At 48.4% G+C, this 19,126-nt stretch overlaps 1 protein-coding gene across 4 annotated transcripts in view; it reads left to right on the top strand.

Annotated features, from left to right (window-relative positions):
• The window catches only part of STARD8 (StAR related lipid transfer domain containing 8), a 116,366-nt gene extending 107,666 nt beyond the window's left edge, over positions 1 to 8,700 (top strand). For all 4 annotated transcript variants that reach the window (XM_006274731.4, XM_006274732.4, XM_019487878.2 and 1 more), the window contains 8 exons: positions 182 to 341; positions 1,264 to 1,462; positions 2,264 to 2,462; positions 4,639 to 4,753; positions 6,078 to 6,302; positions 6,835 to 7,052; positions 7,333 to 7,509; positions 8,313 to 8,700. In XM_006274731.4, coding sequence (XP_006274793.1) covers positions 182 to 341; positions 1,264 to 1,462; positions 2,264 to 2,462; positions 4,639 to 4,753; positions 6,078 to 6,302; positions 6,835 to 7,052; positions 7,333 to 7,509; positions 8,313 to 8,430 — 1,411 coding nt within the window. In that variant the 3' untranslated portion in view covers positions 8,431 to 8,700. The remainder of the gene's footprint in view (positions 1 to 181; positions 342 to 1,263; positions 1,463 to 2,263; positions 2,463 to 4,638; positions 4,754 to 6,077; positions 6,303 to 6,834; positions 7,053 to 7,332; positions 7,510 to 8,312) is intronic.
• The last annotated feature ends 10,426 nt before the right edge of the window (positions 8,701 to 19,126 follow it).

The raw sequence follows: 19,126 nt of genomic DNA, 5'->3' as shown, positions 1-19,126 counted from the left end.
GAAGAGATTGGAGAAATGCACGAGAACACCGCAGTGTTTCCCTGTTGTAGTTGTGTAAGTATTCTGTCCATAGCTGGGGGGGGAGTGCCTGTGCCTGTGTGTAGTGCTCCCTGCCTAATCTCCAGCTTACTGCAAAGGGAAGGTGATTGCCGTTCTGACTCAACGTCTTCACTTCTCACAGGACTGTGCCCAAATTCATGAAGAGGAGTAAAACCCCAGACTACAAGGACAAAATGGTCTTTGGAGTCTCGCTAATGGTCACCGTGCAGAGGACAGGACAACCCCTGCCTCGGGGCATCCAGCAAGCCATGCTTTACATCCGCAGCAAGTGCCTAGACCAGGTGAGGAGCAGCTGTTGCCAGCACAGCTGGGAGTGTCCATTTCCCTGCCCATAGCTAACCTGCAGGGAATGTTCTCCTTTCAGTCTGGTATCATCCGGCCAGGACGTCTCAGCACTGCCCAAACGTGGCAGGAGATGTTACTGTGTCATAGAGTGAGAAGGACGATTCCTCTATGGGTGCCACTGTTTTAACCCCATTGGGGGCTGCTCCTTAACATCATATATTGCCACTCAGGGAGGTGTGGCATTGTTTGCCCTAGAAACCTCTTCAGTCCCAGTCTTCCTGGGACTGGCTCTTAATGAGTATAGGCCCCACACCCTTCTCAATAGGTGAGGAAGCGGGCTCCTTTTTCAGAATCCAATCTCATGCCCTGCTGCCACCACCAGCGTTGTATATTGGGGGTATATATTTCTTGCTTTGGAATGGGCACTGGCAGATGCCAGGAAAACCATCAAGGTGGTGATGGGACTGTGTGCCCTGCAGAAGGTTGGAGCTTATTCCAGTGTTAATTCCAATCTCTGCTTCCAAAGCTAAAGTCCTCACCTGGGTGCCCAGCACAACCTTCACACAGTGTGCCAATGTGCTTTTCCTAGAGTGAGGAATGGAGCTTTTCACTTAGCCAGTGATTTGAGACCCCTTCTTCTAGAGTGCTTCTGCCTTCTAGCCTTCCCTTATTCAGGGCCACCCTTCCTGTGCTATTGAGAATATAAGCTTGTTGGGACAGTCTCTTGATGGGCATCACAGAATGTGTCTTGGTCATCTGGTTGCCCAGGCAGTGGAGCAGAGGCTGAGCTGGTGCCAACAGAACTTGATTTGGTGAGATCTGACATCTGTTTCCGAACTTGGCTGGAGCTCAGGGCTACGTTGGTGGACTGCGCTAGATTCCCTTTTCTGAGCACTCTCCAATTCTCCTTCTGGGCAGGTTGGCATTTTCCGAAAGTCAGGGTCGAAGTCTCGGATCCAAGCACTGAGAGACTTGAATGAAGCTTCCCCCAACAATGTGAATTATGACGCGCAATCCGCTTATGATGTGGCGGATATGCTGAAGCAGTATTTCCGCGACCTGCCAGAGCCTATCTTCACTAGCAAGCTCACTGACACTTTCCTGCAGATCTACCAGTGTAAGTGCTACCCACAGGAGCAGAGCAAGGCAGGGTCCTGGGAAAGGGAAGAGGGCCCAAGCTCTAGAGTCAGAGCAGTTGACAAAGCAAGCTGACCACCGGGGGTGTTGCCTGGCTAAGAATGAAAATCAACAACTCAGCAGCCAAGCCATTGTCACTGAGGTGTCTCCACAAAAATCCAAGTCTGTCTGTGGGAATGGAGGCAGTTGTGTGAGAGCCAGATTTTATTCTTTATTTGCCCCTCCCAATAGATGCCCTTGTGGTAAACTCTTCCTAGACATACATTTTACCAGCACTGTTGCCTGCTGTGGGGCTGGCAGGCAGGGAGCAGTGGCCAGAGCAGCCCTTTGACATGGAACAGGGAGAACAGCAGAAGCTTCAGAGCATAAGGCCTAATGAGGAAATTGGCTGGGCCCTTTCCTTAGCCCTTGCATTTGTCACTAGTATTTTGACTGTGGGATTTGGTTGCCTAGTTGTGATCTCCTGCTTGCTCTTGTGAAATTATAAACTGTTAATCGTAACTCCCTGAGAAATGTCTATCAGCCGGATTTACATACTGAATCAGTACATGAGCAAGTGTCACTGTGACCAGCTCTCCATGACAAGTGGCCTGTGGCCTGCAGCCATGGCCTGTTGGACTGGACGCAGCTTCAGTGTGAGGAGGATAATTACATAGTTTCCTGAGGCCTCATCTCACTGCCCCCAGGTTCAGTCAGGAGCTCTGCCAAAAAACAGAGGGATCCCTAGAGCAGAGGGTCCCAGAGGTATAGTTGACCACACACTCCTTCTCTTTGCCTTCAGTTGTCCCAGCAGAGCAAAGGCTGCAAGCTGTCCAGGCTGCCATTCTCCTGATGCCAGATGCAAACCGGGAGGTGCTGCAGGCATTTCTCTACTTCCTAAGCGACATTGCCTCAGTGGAGGTGAATCAGATGACACCCAGGAACTTGGCAGTGTGTCTGGCCCCATCCATCTTCCACCTCAACGTGTCCTCCTCACCAAGGTAAGGGCAAAGCGACTGTTGCACTTAATTTCAGTTAAGGGGTGGCGTGAATGGAATGAAATGATTGGTGATACCATTCTAGTCTCAAATTCAAATTTATTAAACACATAAGCAATTGCACTATTTGAGCAAAACCCCAAACAGTCTGTAGAGGTATTCCTTCCAAACAATGCATATAACTCCTCTGCCTAGGCATCATCAGAGCATCGGGGATCACAGACAAACACTCAGAAAATGACCATTTCTCTCCTTAGGCATCCCCTGTTCAGGAGGCATGCAGTTGTGATAGGCAATACCAGCCAGGGGAGTGCGGTCTTCTTGCTTGGTGACAGGTCCACAAACTTAAGTTGTTTCCTTAGGTTTTTATATCCTTGTACAGCTCTCTTCTGTATATCCCATATAGGGTCATGCTGTAGATCCTCACCAGTTACCTTTTACAGTGGTTCTTTCCTCATCAATCTGTCACCCTCAGCTTGTTTCTTCTGAATTTACTTCACACCTACTAAGCCATCCTTGGGTTTGTCTTGCTTCTCTATTCTATCTTGTTTTTCTACATTCTCCAGCTGTCTACATTTTGTTTTGCCTACAACAGTTGTTTTTGTTGCCTCTGTGCTCATTTCCCTTGCCACTCATGGTGTTCATTCGAACGGAAAAAAAAATGGCCTCAGTTATGTCAAGGCAGCTTATGGGCCTACAATCCTTTAAGCTGCCCCAGTCCTTCAGAACCACACTCCAGATGCCCTGCATGTTTTCCCCTCCGCAGTCCTCTCTGTCCCATCCCATCCCGTCCCCCCCCTTTGTCTTCCTACCTGTAGATACTCCTTGGTCAATGCTCTGGCTGGCTGAGTGCAATCTGGCTGCACTGACTGTCTTGTTGATACTGAAGCTGGGAGAAACTGACTAATGGGAGAAAAGGCCTTTTTCCATTCCAAAGAGGTACCCTCAGCCCGTGTGCTCTCCTCACCAGAGCTTGCACAGGACAGGCTGATGAAGGAGCTTGCATCTCTCCCCTGCCAGGGCCTGAGGGGAGTTCCTTTGGGAGCTAAGACACAGTACATAGATGCCAAGCTCTTGTGGCCAGGACATTGTCTTCCTGATTGACTGTAAGGCAGACAAGGTTCTTTGGGTGAATCTGATATCTTTTATTAGACCAACTTAAATAGTTGGAAAACAACTATTAAGCAAGCTTTCGGGTTCAAAAACCCTCTGTCAGGCTAAGGAAGTTTCTGCAGTTGGTTTGTGCTTTTCCTGGATGGAATAAAAAGAAGCCAGAGGCTGGTCTGGTATGCAAAAACACCAGCCTGGTGTTTGGTCTAATAAAAGAGATCAGATTCACCCAAAGAACTTTGTCTGCCTGTGTCCTTAGACCAACACGGCTACAACCTACACCCCGATTGACTGTAAAACACTAAGAACACCAGTGGCAGAGTAATCTCCATAAAGATCATGTGCCATTGCAGCCCAGTGCCATGCTCTGTGAGACACATAGTTAGTCCTGCAAGCCAAAGTCCCAAAGCATGAGCAACCCAGCTCACACACCAACTTTGGAGCTTGCCTGGCAATTCAAAAGGAACTGGATAAGAAAGAATGAAGCAACTGCAGTGCTGCTCTTTTACCACAGGGTGTCTCCACGACTCTCTTAATTTGTGTGATGCCCTGACTCCCTTTTTGTCAAGGTCTGTGGGGGCCACAACACTGCACTACCTCAGAGGGGGTGCTGTAAAGGTAAATGCATTTCAGACTGAGAGACACCCTGATGCTATGGTGAATGAGGACCAAATGGACAGAGTGTAGCTAAACAGACTGACTTTGGGGCTGATGAATAAGTAGCAGCCTGCTGCTGTTGTGTTTAAAATATAAAGGGTTAATCGAGGGTGGACTCCCGCTCCTTGCCAGAGATGTAAATAGGGTGTGCTCAGAACCAGCCACGCACCCAGGATTCATCTTTGTTCAGCTGCTGCAATGGGAGTCATGGTTCAGTTCTTGGCAATAGGAATGGTCATTGCTTCCTATTGCCTTAAGCAGAAATGTGTCTCCAGTGTGACTCTCTTATTGTCTCCCGGTTCCAAGGCTGAATGGACCCAGAAAATGCATAAGCCTCAATCCTCACTCCCTGCCCTGCTTGCAGCTCACCCCTCCCTCTGCTTGGGCTCACCACTTCCCATTTTCTTGGCAGGGTGGCTCACAAGAAAGGCCCCATGGGAAAGCCAGACCAGAAGGAGCTGGATGAGAATATGGCTGCCACCCAGGGCCTCTGCCACATGATCACAGACTGCAAGAAACTGTTCCAGGTGGGTGGGTAGTCACAGCTCAGGCAGAGCAGGGCTACCTGGGCGCTCGCATGGCCCTTTCTGTTGTAGAGTCCAAGTGCCTCACAGGCACGAATGGGTTTGTGAGCTCGGGAATTGTTGTTATCCCCATTTGGCAGGTGAAGCACAGGGGAGATGAAATGACTCTCCCTGGCCAGGCAGCTGGTAACTGAACTCAGGGTCTATCTTCCCCATGCTGCCTTGTAGAAACTAGCCAGGTAGGGGCACTTCTGTGTATGCATTCAAGTAAGACTTGTAAAAGCCTGAATTTTGTCTTTGGAAAAGGGCCAGAAAGAGCTGCATAGAAATAGCAGGTGACAGTTCTTTTTACTGTGTGTTCATGTGGCTTGTCCCCACATCCAATGTAACAGACAGGGTGCTGGTCTGTTGCCCTTGCTTGTTGGATGGGATTTGACTGTCACAAGTCTAGTGAGATGTACATCAGCTTGAGAACAAGCCCGTGAAGGTCTCCTGCCCTGACACGGGGACCTCTGGGTTACTGCACTCACTCCCTCCCCCACATTGCGGGTAAACATTTCGTATCCTGCCCCAAACGGAGTAAAGGACACCTGTGGAAGGATGCAGTTGTCCTTTGAAGCCATTTGTGGGACTTGAAAATCACTGTGCAATTACATGTGGCGCTCCCTTTTCCTCTGTGTTCCTGACCACTGACTGTTGTGAAACCCAGTGTACTCAGCCCTGAGACAAACAGGCCAGAAGTGATAGTTAAGCCCACTGGTGTCTCACCTGCCAATGCAAAGGACACAGTGCACAGGACAGGCACAGACAGGTTGGTGGGCCTATATCCATCCCTCTCTGCTGGCCAGATGGGATGTTGTAGTGTGTCAGTAACTACTGCACTGCATCAGTCCAAGGGTTTGTCTAATCCAGGATCTTGGTTTTGACAGTTCCCTGGGTCAGAAGTTTGAGAAGCATGCAAGAAGTTCCCTAGTTGGCAGTTATTGAATATCCTGCCAGAGGGGTATTTCTGCTGAATCTCTTCAGTTAGTGCTTGGCTTATTTTCTCTATTGAGCTATTTTATCTCCTGTATTATGTGGCTGCACCCATCTGGTATCTAGGGATAGCAACTGGGGAGCCATGTGCATCTAGTGAGCCTCAAAATCCGTGTCTGTCCTGACACTTGGGGTTCAGTAATGTTTGTGATACTGATGTTCAGCACTGCAGTGATCCTGCCAGCATGTGTAGGAAGGGAGAGGTCAGAACTTCCTGGTCCGTTTTTAGGACATCAGGTGGGTGAAGACTTTGTAACAGCTTGGTCTTTGACGTTCCATGTTTCCTTTGTAGATCCCCAAAGACATGATGCTCCAGCTTTGCAATTCCTACCTGGCAGCAGATGCCTGCGCACTCCCTCAGGCTGAGCCCACACACCAGAATATGCAAGGGGAGTGCAAAGATCTTCAATTTTTTTTGGATGACAGCATGCAGAGCCTTCTCAAGGAGTCATCAGAGAAGTTTAAGGGGTGGCTCAGCACACCAGGGCCCCAGAACACAGAGATATCATGCAAGAAGGTAACTGCCACATTGGGAAGGGCTTGCACATATTGGTGGATGTGGGGAAATTCATCCCAGACTGATCAGTGGCCTGTGGGCTAGCAGATTCCTTTGTGAACCTAAGAACATGCAGTATGGTCATGAGCTGAATTGCTTCATCAGCTACAACTGGTACTTTTTTGGCTGGGTAGGGTAGTCAGCAATCCCTTCCAGCACTATCTACCCTATGCTGCTTGTGTGATGACAGTAGGCATCAGATGTTGGAAAATGAGCTAGCCAGAATGAACCATAGGATACTCTGTGTCTGTCATCTGCAATAGAGACTCTTGATAGGTAGTACAGCTGGGTGGGTCAGATATGTAGGCCTCTCTTCAGGAATTTGCCAACTAGCTGGGCAGGTCTGGCATGTTGTGTCTCTACCCCCCCAGTGGGCAGGCTGCATGTATTCATGTCATTATCCTCATAGCAAAGGGAAACCACCACATTAATCTTTTTACTCTTAGTTTTCTTGATTTGGTAACCTGCCTGACTCTACTTCTTGCTCCCCCAGGTCGGTGATGGGCATCCTCTGCGCTTATGGAGGGTTTTCACAGAGGTAGAGGCCCCTCCCAATACAGTGCTCTACAGGATACTTCGGGAGCGACACCTCTGGGACAAGGATCTTCTGCAGAGCAATGTTATTGAAACCCTAGAGAACAACATGGAGATTTACCATTACGTCACAGGCAGCATGCCGCCCCAACCCCACAGGGACTTCATCCTTTTCAGGTGAGGGAAGAAGGCAGGGGAAGCCAGACCAGGATGGGAGGGCTGGATGCCATGTCCCCATCCCTCGCTTTGCAGGTTGAAGTGAACTGAACTTTCTAGCATGCACTTCCAGACTTATCCCTGTCACCTCCCCCTCCAGGCTGTGGTTTCACACAGCACACTGCATTATAAAGAGACACATGAAACCCAGTGGGCTTGGCAGAGGCAATGTACAACTCCTCCTTGTTAGAGGTGGTCCAGAGGTTCTGAGCGTGGAGTTTGTGCTTGTTCCTCTGTACAGGAAGTGGCACACAGATCTACCTCAGGGGACCTGCTTGCTTGTCTCCACATCAATGGATTGCGAGAAGCTGAAAGTGGAAGGAGGAGTCAGGGCAATGGTGCTAACCTCCCAGTACCTGATTGAACCATGTGGCATGGGCCGGTCCAAGCTGACGCACATCTGCCGAGCTGATCTCAGGTAAATCTCAAACTTTGCCCTTAAGCCTCTGTTATTAGAGAGGTGTTGGTCCTGCAGAAATGGGAGCAAAGGTCCTCTGGGTACCAGTGCTAGCTCTGTGACTTCTCCACTTTAGTTCCCATCTGCACAGTAGGGGTGGTGTATCTTCCTGCAGGTGGCACTGTGCAACGTAACAAGTTTGTTTCTGTACATGCCATATAAAAGCAATCACTAGTATAGCTCACCCCCCTCCCCTCTTTACTGTGTATTATTTTACTCTACCCAAGAGCACACATTATGTAGCTAAATGATGATGATAATGATTTATATTGCAGATGGGGCTCTGTTTTGCTCTGTGTTATACAAACAGAATATAAAGAGTTCTTGGCTCAGAGCATTTCTAATCTAATTTAGGCAGGATGCAGCAAAACACAAGAGTGGGACTGGGGGAGCCTGGAGAGGGGGCTACCGCTGAAGGGTGGTCCAGTGAATAGGGGACTGGGCTGGAAGCCAAGGAAACTGGCTTTGTTACCCAACTCAGCCTCAGCTTTCCAGAAGCTTACCCGGGCCCTCCTCTGTAAACTGGGGACCACAATTCCCTGGATCACCACAGTAGTGAGCGTAACAACTAAGAGTTGCGCGCAGCATGGGATAGTGGGGAAAGGACTATTTCCTCTGATGCTTCCTCACCTCAGAGCAGGTATGTTGACACAGTCCATTTTAGCCAGGAATGACCACTACTGAAATATCTTTTCCAAAATGTTATATGGTTCTCCATTATTTGCTATCACCTTATCGCTCCCTCTCTACTATTCTTTCCCCAGGGGACGGTCTCCAGACTGGTATAACAAGGCATATGGACATATATGTGCAATTGAGTTGGCCAGGATCCGCGATTCTTTCCCCACACTTACTCCAAGTGGACCTGAGACCATGGTCTGAGCAGCTGTCACCTTGCTTTGGCAGAAGTGGGACAGAAGGAGGTCAAGTTTAGAAAGATGGTTCCCTTGTTAGCAAAAACAAGAGCAAATAAGTTTCTTATGTATAAATACTGTACATTTAGAATATTAATATATAAGCCAGGTGGTAGAGCTGAGTGATGTTCACTCTTAAGAGATGTGTATTTTGTATTTAAGGGACAGGTTTTTTTTGTATTGACTCAGAATGGGGCTTGTGTTTCCTCATCTGTGTAATAATAAAATCTTAACAGCATCCACTGTCTGGTGGTGAGTTCTGGGTGTCTGCTGCCTGCAGCTGTCTGTGCATCGTTCCTTTGCAGGACCACCCCAAAATGGGTGGCTGCAGTAGTGTATGCGAGAACCTGCTAGGTTGTGGGTGATGCTGGGCCTTGGCAGGCCTGTCTGCTGTCCTGGGCCTTACACTGTTGCCTCACCCAGTGAATGCTCTGAGTAGGGCTCCCTGTTTCAACTTCTGTTTCCTGCTCCCTTTATTCTTCCAGGGCTGCTTCTGCCAACTGTTCTAGTGCCCTCTGTCTCCCCAACAGGAAAACATCTCGCGTTCTTCTGTCTAAACCAAGCAATGCAGTCTGCCCACCCCCTCCACCTACTGCCCATAAGTGTAGGCAATGCAGTTTGTTGCCGAATCGAGGACTTGAAGCTGTTTCAGAGCTGCAGAGATAATGCAATGGGGAGAGAGAGAAATGATTATGAAATGATGACACCATATCCACAGCAGCTAGTTGAGCCTTGCGCTGAGCCAGAGGCAGCAAAGCCCTATCCCTGCTGATGATACAGCCATGGCAATGAGAGTGCATGAAGCAGGCAGTTCCAGTGCTGCCACACATGGAGAGTGAGCACAGCCCAGTTTTAGACAAAATAGCAGATTCTAGAAAGTTTATTTTTCTTTTTTTGTAATGGTTTTCCCAGCAATTCTTTTTAAGCCCTTTATGAAACATTAGATTTTAAAGAACAAGATAAGTGCCTAAATGTTTGCTTATATGGTAGATGGTCTTTATAATTAAGCTATGTAGCTACATCTAATCTATATATCATGTTCAGTGAATGTTGCCTTCATAGCATGTGGCCTTAAAAGTAGAAGACTCAGGGAAATTCTAAACAGAAAGCTCTATAAATTGGTGTAGTTTAAAGTTATGAATAATAACCAGCATAATTAGTACCATCTTTGGGTGTTTTTAATTTATTTCAGTGGAATCTGTTGGCAGAAATTAGTTACAATAGGATTAGATGTGCATTGCAAACTTGACTTTTTTTTCCCCTAAACATTTTATTATTTTAATATAACTTCTTAAAATTTCTGAGGGCTGAACTAATGTGTGCTTTATATCAGCTTTTAAGGTAGCATAAAAAGAATATTTTTGCTTACCTTGTGAACATGTTGATATGTCAATTGAAGATATAAGAGTTAAAATGAAGATACAGCCACAGGCCCATTGGCAATCACTGTGGCTGTATCTTCCTCCATAGAATCAGACACTGCTGCTGCACCTTGGAGCAGGAAGTCCCCATGTTCAGGAACTGTCTGAGATGAAGACAAACACTTGGAAAATGACCATCTCTCTCCTTAGGCATCCCCTGTTCAGGAGGCATGTTGTTGTGGGAGGCAATGCCAGCCAGGGAAGTCACCTGGACACAACAGAACCATGGTCATGGAAAGCTTCATGCGCAGTGTGATAAGGCTTTTCATGCACCTGGGGCTAGTGGCTAGGTACCAGCAGGCAATGCTGGTGTATATGGATATCTGGAGGAAGACCTTTTTGAGATCCTGGTCTGCCTTGCATTGACTGGTACTTTATCTACAAACAGCTTGATCTTCTAGAAAGAGGTAGTGGTGATGGTGTACAGAATGGGGTTCAAGGTGCTGTTGATGGGCAGGATGAAAGTAACCACCCAAGAGGTTATGGTACTTGTTCCAACAAGGACAGTTGGTCAGTAATGGTTGAGGTCAGTGCCTGTTTCCCTAGAACATTGGTCCAGTGCTTTTGTGCTTGGCAATATTCAGGCAGATTCTCAGATTCTGTTCTCAGACACAGGTACAAGATGGAGTAAGCCCAATTAAATCAACAACAACTATTTCACAGCTACTGCTAGGTAAGTGAGAGCAGACTGATGCTTTGTGAGCATGAATGGTGAGAAAAAAAGTCAGCTGACAGCACCCAGATTCCACCCCCACACTCCCCTCACCCCAAACAAACAGGGTCTGAGCTGAGTGCCACTGAATTCATTACCACCTGCCCATCCAGATTCTCAACGTTCAGAGGACAGTCCTTGAATCTGGAGATTGAGGTGAACACTTCCCACTGCCCTTCCCCTCTCTTACTCAGGCCCCTTGTCCCCCCTCAACTTTATGTTGCTCCCTCCAATGTATTTGTTCTCAAATTCAACCACAGTGAAAGCAGTCTCTCTTTTCATATCACAGGAGCTTTCCTCCAAAAACAGCAAGAAAGAATTGGCATGAATACCTAATTAAAGCAAATTTGCCTAGATCAGAACCTGTGGACCAAGGAGTTTTAGAAGAGGGCATTAAACCGGAAGAGATGCTAGAAGTAATTCAGTCTCTCAAAAATGGGGAATCTCCAGGCTCAATGGGTTCCTTCCAGAGTCTTATTAATTTTTTAGAGCAGAATTAGTGCATTCATTTCAGAAGTTTTTAATAAGATACAGGAGAAAAAGACTTAGAAATGTGGAGTTTTGATTATACCAATTCACAGTAAGCACTGGATAAAGATAGAACAAATATACTGTTCAGCAGTCAAACTTTTCAGAAGACTCGCAGAGTCAGTTGGGCCTGCTCCTGGAGGAGATGCACAGGTTAATGCCTGTTGTGCCCCTGGGAGATGAAGACCCAGACCTGGACTCCACAGACCCCCCCCACCCAGCATAGAGCCAGGAGGTAAGTATACCAGGGCCAGGAGAGGGTGGGCAAGTGCAGGGGCACTTGGAGGGTGCTGTAGGGGAGTGTGTGTGTGCGTACATGCAGATGGGGGCCATGCCAGGTGGGATACGCCAATGCCCCCCCCCCCCGGTCCCTAATTAGCTGAGGCCCCCAGGGAGCCCCATGAACAGTGTGCAAACAGGTGCAGCTCTACTTGGGTGCAGCAGTTCCTGTGGGATTTTGCACGGACAGGTGCGCAGAAGGCGCCTGGAGGATTGGTCCATGCGAGGAGCCAAAGCCCAGAGGCCTAAAGAGGAGCTGCTGGGATCAGGTAGGGGCATGAACTCGCTACCAGCCATGGTGACGACTTGTCATGCTCACAGGCTTCCTGGCACTGCCAAGATTGACACCCAGACAGAGCCCCTGGCCCTGGACTGCGGGAGCTGCCTGGCACAGCCGCTAGCAGCTGGGCGTGGGGGCACCCCCACTTGTGGATGTGCTCCCTAGTGGAGTCTCTGGAGGGATGGGTGCAGGAGCTCGAGGAGGAGGTACGCTGGCTGCATGCCATCAAGACGCCCAAAGACCTCATCGATGGCTTCTGCCAGACCCTTCTCCAGAAGAAGGAAGAAGAGAAGCAGATAGAGATGATGGCCAATGAGAAGGCTAACCCAGAGCTACCTGGACAACAATCACCTCACGCTCCAGGACATGTGGGACCAGGGCTGCTCCTCCCCTGGCCCTGCACAGCAGGTATGCTCCCCCCCACGCATGAGGAGGCTCCAATGGTGACACCGGAGGAGGAGGAAGGTAAGCAACATGCTGCCACCCCCAAGAGGAGGCACAAGGTGTGGTGGTGGTGGGGGGCTCCCTCCTACTGGGCACCAAAGGTCCCCTCTGCCATCTGGACCCCCTACCCTGTGGTCTGCTAACTACCTGGGGCCCACATCCGAGATATCGCAGAGAGCATCCCCAGGCTCATCCAGCCTTGTGACTACTACCCCATGCTCCTCACCCATGCAGGAACAAATGGCACAGCCAGGAGTAATCCAGACCGGGCCATGAGTGACTACAAGGCTCTGGGGGCTGGACTCAAGGGCCCAGGGGCCCAGATAGTCTCTTCTATGCTCCCCATTGTAGCCCTTGGACCCAGGAGGGAAGGATGCATTGAGGAAGTCAACCGACAACTCCGGTCGTGGTGCCACCATGAAGACTTCGGCTTCCTCGACTACAGCACGCATTTCAGGGAAAGGACTGCTAGGAAGGGACAACATCCACCTCACATGGAGAGGTAAGTCCCTGTTCTCAGCCAGGATGGCCGATCTTCTAGATAGGGCTTTAAACTAAGATTGCTGGGGACGGGGAACCACTGACTGGAGCTTGCCTGGGGATCAACATACAAAAAAGTTCCATAAATAGAGACACTAGAAGAGACACTTTTGTGGGAACTGAGGGAATAGTTCCCCTTCAGCAACTCAATAGGAGGACTCAGGTGCCTGTACACTAATGCCAGGAGCATGGGAAGTAAGCAGGAGCAGCTAGCCTTCCTGCTCTCTGGTGGGCATTTCGACCTAGTACAGATTGCAGAGACCTGGTGGAACTCCTCACATGATTGAAGCGTAGCTACAGAGGGCTATGCTCTGCATAGATGGGACCGGGTAGGAAGAAAAGATGGAGGTGTAGCTCTCTATGTGAGGGAATAATACACCTCCTTGGAGGCTGACATCAGCTCCAAAACAGAACGGCTTGAAACCCTCTGAGTTGAACTGTAGTGGGGTTAGGGTTAGGGTGGAGGAGGCGGGGGCTGGTGAGAGAGACCTAACTGTAGGTATATATTATAGGCAACCAAACCAGGGGAAGGAACTGAATCTCGATTTTTCCCAAGAACTGGCAGAGGCCGCGCATGCACGGGAGGTGGTCATCCTGAGTGACTTCAATTATCCGGACAGCTCTTGGGAGGAACACTTGGGCAAGTTGGACCAGTCATGTTCCTTCCTGACCTGCATCGAAGAGCTCTTCCTGGCTCAGGAGGTGCACAAGCCAACCAGAGGTAATGTTCTCCTAGGCTTGGTCCTGGCCAAGGGAGACAACCTGGTGACTGACTTAAATATAGAGGGTAGCCTGGACAGCAGTGACCAGGAAACCATCGTGTTCACTGTCCGTCACAAGGCAGACAAATCTGATAGCAGGGTTAAAGTCTTAGACTTCAAAAATGCAAATTTAAACAAGCTCAGGTCACTAGTATGGGTTACGCTGCAGGACCAGGGCCTGAAGGCGAAAGGAATGCATGAAGAGTGGTCGTTCCTTAAGGACATGATCCTTGAAACACAAAGGAAGTCCATTCTCATGTGGAGGAAAGGTACCAAAAGGGCTGGGAAGCCCTCTTGGCTAAGCAGGGAAATCACAATGCTCCTAAGAAAGAAGAAAGAGGCATACAAACAATGGAAGCTGGGGGCAGGCCCTAAGGAGAACTATACAACAACTGTCTGCACTTGTAAGGAACAACGGCTAGGGCAGCAGAAAGGCTAAGGCAGCAACTGAACTTAGACTAACAATGGGAATCAAGGACAACAAGAAGTCCTTCTTTAGGTACATAGGGAATAGGAGAAAAACAAATGGAAGCATGGGGCCATTGCTCAACAACTCAGCACAGCTGGTTACTGGCAGTAAGGAGAAAACAACTCCTGAATGGCTACTTTGCTTCGGTATTTCACCAGGCCAAGGGGAAGATCATGCCAGACAGGGTACAGAATGAGCAGGACAGGAACGACCACCTTCCTACTATCATCATAGAACTGGTATGTGATCAGCTAAAGAAATTAGACATATTTAAGTCAGCAGGACCAGATGAACTCCATCTGAGAGTGCTGAAGGAGCTGTCTGAAGTAATCGCAGAGCCCCTTGCAAGACTCTTCCAAAATTTGTGGTGCTCCGGAGAGGTCTCTGAGGACTGGAAGAGAGCCAATGTTGTGCCCATCTTCCTAAGGGGAAGAGGGAGGACCCGGGTAACTATAGGCCAATTAGACTAACTTCTATCCTAGGAAAAATCCTGGAAAAATTCATTAAGTCTATGTGCGATAGGCTTGCAGAAGGTAGGATTCTGAATGATAGCCAGCATGGCTTTGTTGCGGGCAGGTCTTGTCTTACCAATCTCATCTTTTACAATCAGGTAACTCATCACCTGGATAAGAGAGAAGAGGTTGATGCTGTATACCTTGACTTCCAAAAAGCCTTTGATGTGGTATCCTACAAGGTTCTTGTGAGAAAATTGGAGGATTGTGGGCTTAACTGTGAGACAGTTAGGTGGGTACGATGCTGGATACGGGGTAGGACCCAGAAAGTTATGATGAATGGATCTGTGTCATCCTGGCAAGAAATGGGCAGTGGTGTCCCACAGGGCTTGGTGCTTGGTCGAGTACTTTTCAACTTCTTTAGCCATTTGTATGTAGGGGTGAAGAGCTCATTGGCCAAGTTTGCGGATGACACCAAGTTACAGAGAATCATGGTCACGCTTGAAGACGGGCTACAGATACAGCCAGATCTAGACAGGCTGGCAAGTTGGGCAAGTCGGAACCAAATGAAGTTCAACACTGAGAAGTATTAAGTGCTCTACCTGGGGACAAACAACCGCCAACACACCTACAGGCTTGGTGGTGCCAAACTGCCCAACACCACGAACAAAAGGGACCTGGGATTAATAATAGGCCATAGTATGAATATGAGCCAGTAATGTGATGCTGCAGCCAGCAGGGCAAATAATACTCTAGCATGCATCTTCAGCAAAACCAAGGAAGTGATTCTTTTGCTCTACTCAGCATTGGTGAGACCCCAAATGGAGTACTGCATCCAGTTCTGGGCGCTGCACTTTAACAAGGACATGGTAAAGCTTGAGAGTCCACAGAAGGGCCGCCTGTAGGATCAGAGAGTTGCACGGCAAGCCATACGAGGAAAGGCTGAAGTACCTGAGACTCTTCAGCCTGGAAAAGAGAAAGCTGAGAGGTGCCTTGGTGGCAGCTTACCACTACATCAGGGGAGTGCATCAAGGGCTTGGTGAACAACTGTTCACCAAGGCAGCCTTGGGAAAAAACAGGAGTAATGGCCACAAACTCATGGAAGACTGTTTCAGGGGCAACATAGGAAAAACTTCTTCACAGTTAGGGTGTTCAGACTGTGGAATAAGCTCCCTCCAGAGGTGGTGCAATCATTTACCCTGGAAATCTTCAACAAGAGACTGGACAGTCACCTTGCTGGGGTCACCTGACCCCAGCTGTCTTTCCTGCCTGGTGCAGGGGGCTGGACACGATGATCTCCCAAGGTCTCTTCCAGCCCCTTACAATCTATGAATCTATGAAAGAAAGGTAAACCTCAGCAGAAATCTGACAGAATTTGAGAAAATATTGGTCTCACCAATTAAACACACGGGACTATTGTCTCTGTTATATAAAGCAATTTTAAATAGCCACATAGAAGAGAAAAAACACCGTTTATGGCAAAGTAGGCTAATGACACTGGATCAAAAAGTAGGGCTCAAATATGGGAGACCATCTGGGAAAATGGTCCTCACACATCCATCTGCACAATAATAAAAGAGAAATATTTTAAAATCCTGTATCAATGGTATCTCACCCCACTAAAAATTAAACACATGTATGGCAAATGTTGTAGAATGTGCAGCCAGTTGGGAGCGTAGAGCCAGATGGCAGCATATCCCTCGGCCTTTGGGTGGTTCACGTCGTCCTGGTGAACTTTTCACCCGTTGGCCCAATTATGAACGGAGCATATGCTCAACTGAGACTGATGTTTTGGTGGGAAAGGTCTGAGGTAAATGTTACCTACCTAACCAGGTGCCAAGTGCACAAGAATGTGCTGTGAGCAAAAGATCATAAGTGCCAGGTGCACAAGTACTGGGTTGGCTATGTGAATGAGTGACGAGTCAGCCATGAATGGCTATAAAAAGAGGTTCCTGCATGAGTTCTCCTGTCCCCTGCAGTGCAAGTGAAGGTGATTAAAGGTGGTGTGTCCCTCTTGCTTGTATGTATGTGGGACTAAGTGTGGCTGGAGGGCCGGGGTGGCCAAAGGCTAGTGCGACTGTCCATGTACAAGAGGTGTGTGAATGGCAGGAGATGGGCAGCCGTGTGCTTGGTGAGAGCTGTGGGTGAAGTTGTGTTGTGTGAAACATTGTAGTATGTAGTGTGAATGTAGTCCCCCACAAGTATGCAGTGTGAGTGAAACATGGGAGTGGTTGTAGTTGTAAATAGTTTTAAGTCAACAGCAGACTTGTAGATGGCACTGCCCAAGAATGGCACTCCAGGTGGCACAAGCTTGCGAGTCTGTGGCTGCAAGTACTGCGTCTTGGCTGTTGCAATGGTTATAATTGTGATGGAGACTTTTTCTGTACCAAAACCCATCAAGGAGGGGACTATTGAGGCTGAAAGCCATAGTGTGTCCCCCAGGGTGGTCAGCAGGTGAACTTCTGACCTATTACTGGAGTTGACCTACTTAGAGAGAGTTCTGCTCCACAACAGCTGAGGTGGGAGGAAGAATGTTGCAACATCTGTGTGAGGTTATGTGAGAGGTGATTGGTGTAGAGTGTGAGATGACTGACAAGTGTCAGTCTATATGAAGTGATTGCACCTGAGAGGCATGATTGGGGTGTGGGTGAGAAGCGCTTGGTGAGGGAACGAAGGATTGAGTGTACTGTTGGTGTGGGTGTCCAGGGGACGCTGACCCGAGATGGGGTCACCATACCTATTGAGCGAGTGATCAATCATTGTACGTGGGCCAGAGTGGGTGCGGACCCGGGGCAGTCGATCCCCTCTGCTTGTGTATGTGTATGGAAGTGAGGGCCTGGGAGGCCAATATCCTCAGAGGAGTAGATACTGTGGAGATAGCGAGCATCGATTGGTATGAGTGGTGCGGCTGTCAGCTGAGTCCATATTAAGAGTTGAGTGACAGCAAGTTGATTATTGTTGTAGATCTTGTTATTTCAATAATACATTTATTATTCCTCATATTGTGCATTGTGTGTGTTTTATTTATTAATTAGTGTGGCATTAGGTGGGGCCAGGCCACAGGCCAATGCCTAGCAAAAGCAGCCTGCCCACTTCCTTAGAGAGGCAATTAGAGTGGGAATTAACAACTCCCATTTGTGTAATTAGTTTGTGTCCTCTACAATTGGCATCCCTGGGTGGGCAGTGCCTTATCTGCATATTTAATTAGTATAACTAATTAGTGTTGTTTTGAGACCTTAAAAGAGGTCCCAGATTGGGTGATTCCCTGATTCACTGCCGACCTAATTAGCAAGTTAGTGTGGCTGTCTGAGGGACCTGGACCCGAAGAGGAGTAGCCAAACCTTTGTGTAATTTTGACTGTGTGAGATCCGAGGAAGCGTCATTGGTTTTTTTTGTCACTATGGATAGACGATCCAACTCCAGTTTAGAGGAGTTAAAAAGTCTAGGAAATCTTAGAGCATCCTCGACTAGATGCCCAAGATAAAAAGTATTTGAAGATTTAGTTGAACCTGGAATTACTAGAGTTTCAACAACTTAGGAAACACCTTATTAAGGAGGGCAGATATGGACCTTATGGCAATCCCATAAGAACGTTAAAAGAGCAGCTAAACCTTTGGAAAAAAGGTACACCAGTATTTTGGAAACGGGTTGAAGTGGTCAATAGTTTACCATCAGGAGGTGACTATAGCAGAGGCTGTTGTCAAACTGAAAAAGTGTTAAGCACCCTCTCCCCCCAAGTTGGAGACAAAGAGAGTAACTGTAATGTGTGCAAGTGATTCGGTGTGTGTTTGTTCTAACCCACTGGAATGGAGTGAGTGTTTGAAAGCTGAGTCTGTGGGATCAGCAGAGCAGAATGTCATGGCAGCAGCTGGTGGCTCCAAATTGCTGACCAATGGTTCGGAGGCGAACACTGAAATTCTCGCAGATCCAGATAAAATCTACCACGTTGTTGTCTGAAGTCAATGCAGCAATTTTGACAGAGGATTGGAGATAGGGTCATTGAGTGGAAAAAGTGAGAACAATTCTTGGGGAGCTGTGTTATGGTGCTATGAGAAACTCAGCAATGGTTGTGCAGTTTCATTAGAAGTCGACAAGGTTATCGATTTCAGTAGCACTATTGAAGTTGACAAGGTTATTGACTTCAATAGCTTAGGAAAGACAACTTTGTCAGTTTCACTGAATGTGGCAGTAACTTCACCAATTTTGCCAGAAGCAATGCCAGTTTTGCCAATTTTGCCAAGCGTGATGACAATGCCAGCGAGATCAGAAAGTCGGGAGCAGATCACCTCTGAAGGGGGACTCTGTGACTGTGATTTGTGATCCCCAGACTGAATAGATATACATCCTTTTCAGGAGTGGGGAGGAACCCTTCTTCTGTGTGCCCGTCTCTGTTCGATGATCCATTCTCGCGCCGCCTTGGCATGGGCAGCTGGTCTTGAGCGCCAAGTAGCCTTGTGGAAACCCTGGAGAGTTCCTTGATCACCTTTGGAGAGGACCCCAAACTCGCCTGCCACGACTTCGGATAGATCTTCACTGTGCGGGGTCCCCGTTGAGGATGCCTCCAGAGTTGTCATGTCCCTTGGCAGATGTCCACGGGGCTCCAACCTCCCCTACACCCTGGCCATGCACCAACCTTTGAGACGAGCCTCAGGATCTTTTGCGGCTAGCCCTCAGATGATGTCTTTCTCGATTCCTATGCTTCCTCCTTTGCAGACAGGTGTCTGAGGCTCCAACTAGACCTGGGAGGGTTGAGACACTTTGTCTTCAGAGACGTCCCC

The sequence above is a fragment of the Alligator mississippiensis genome, chromosome 8 (genome assembly GCF_030867095.1).
Source record: "Alligator mississippiensis isolate rAllMis1 chromosome 8, rAllMis1, whole genome shotgun sequence".
Taxonomy (NCBI): Eukaryota; Metazoa; Chordata; order Crocodylia; family Alligatoridae; genus Alligator; species Alligator mississippiensis.
Note: the sequence above shows the minus strand (reverse complement) of the source record. Positions and strands in the feature narration are given on the sequence as shown.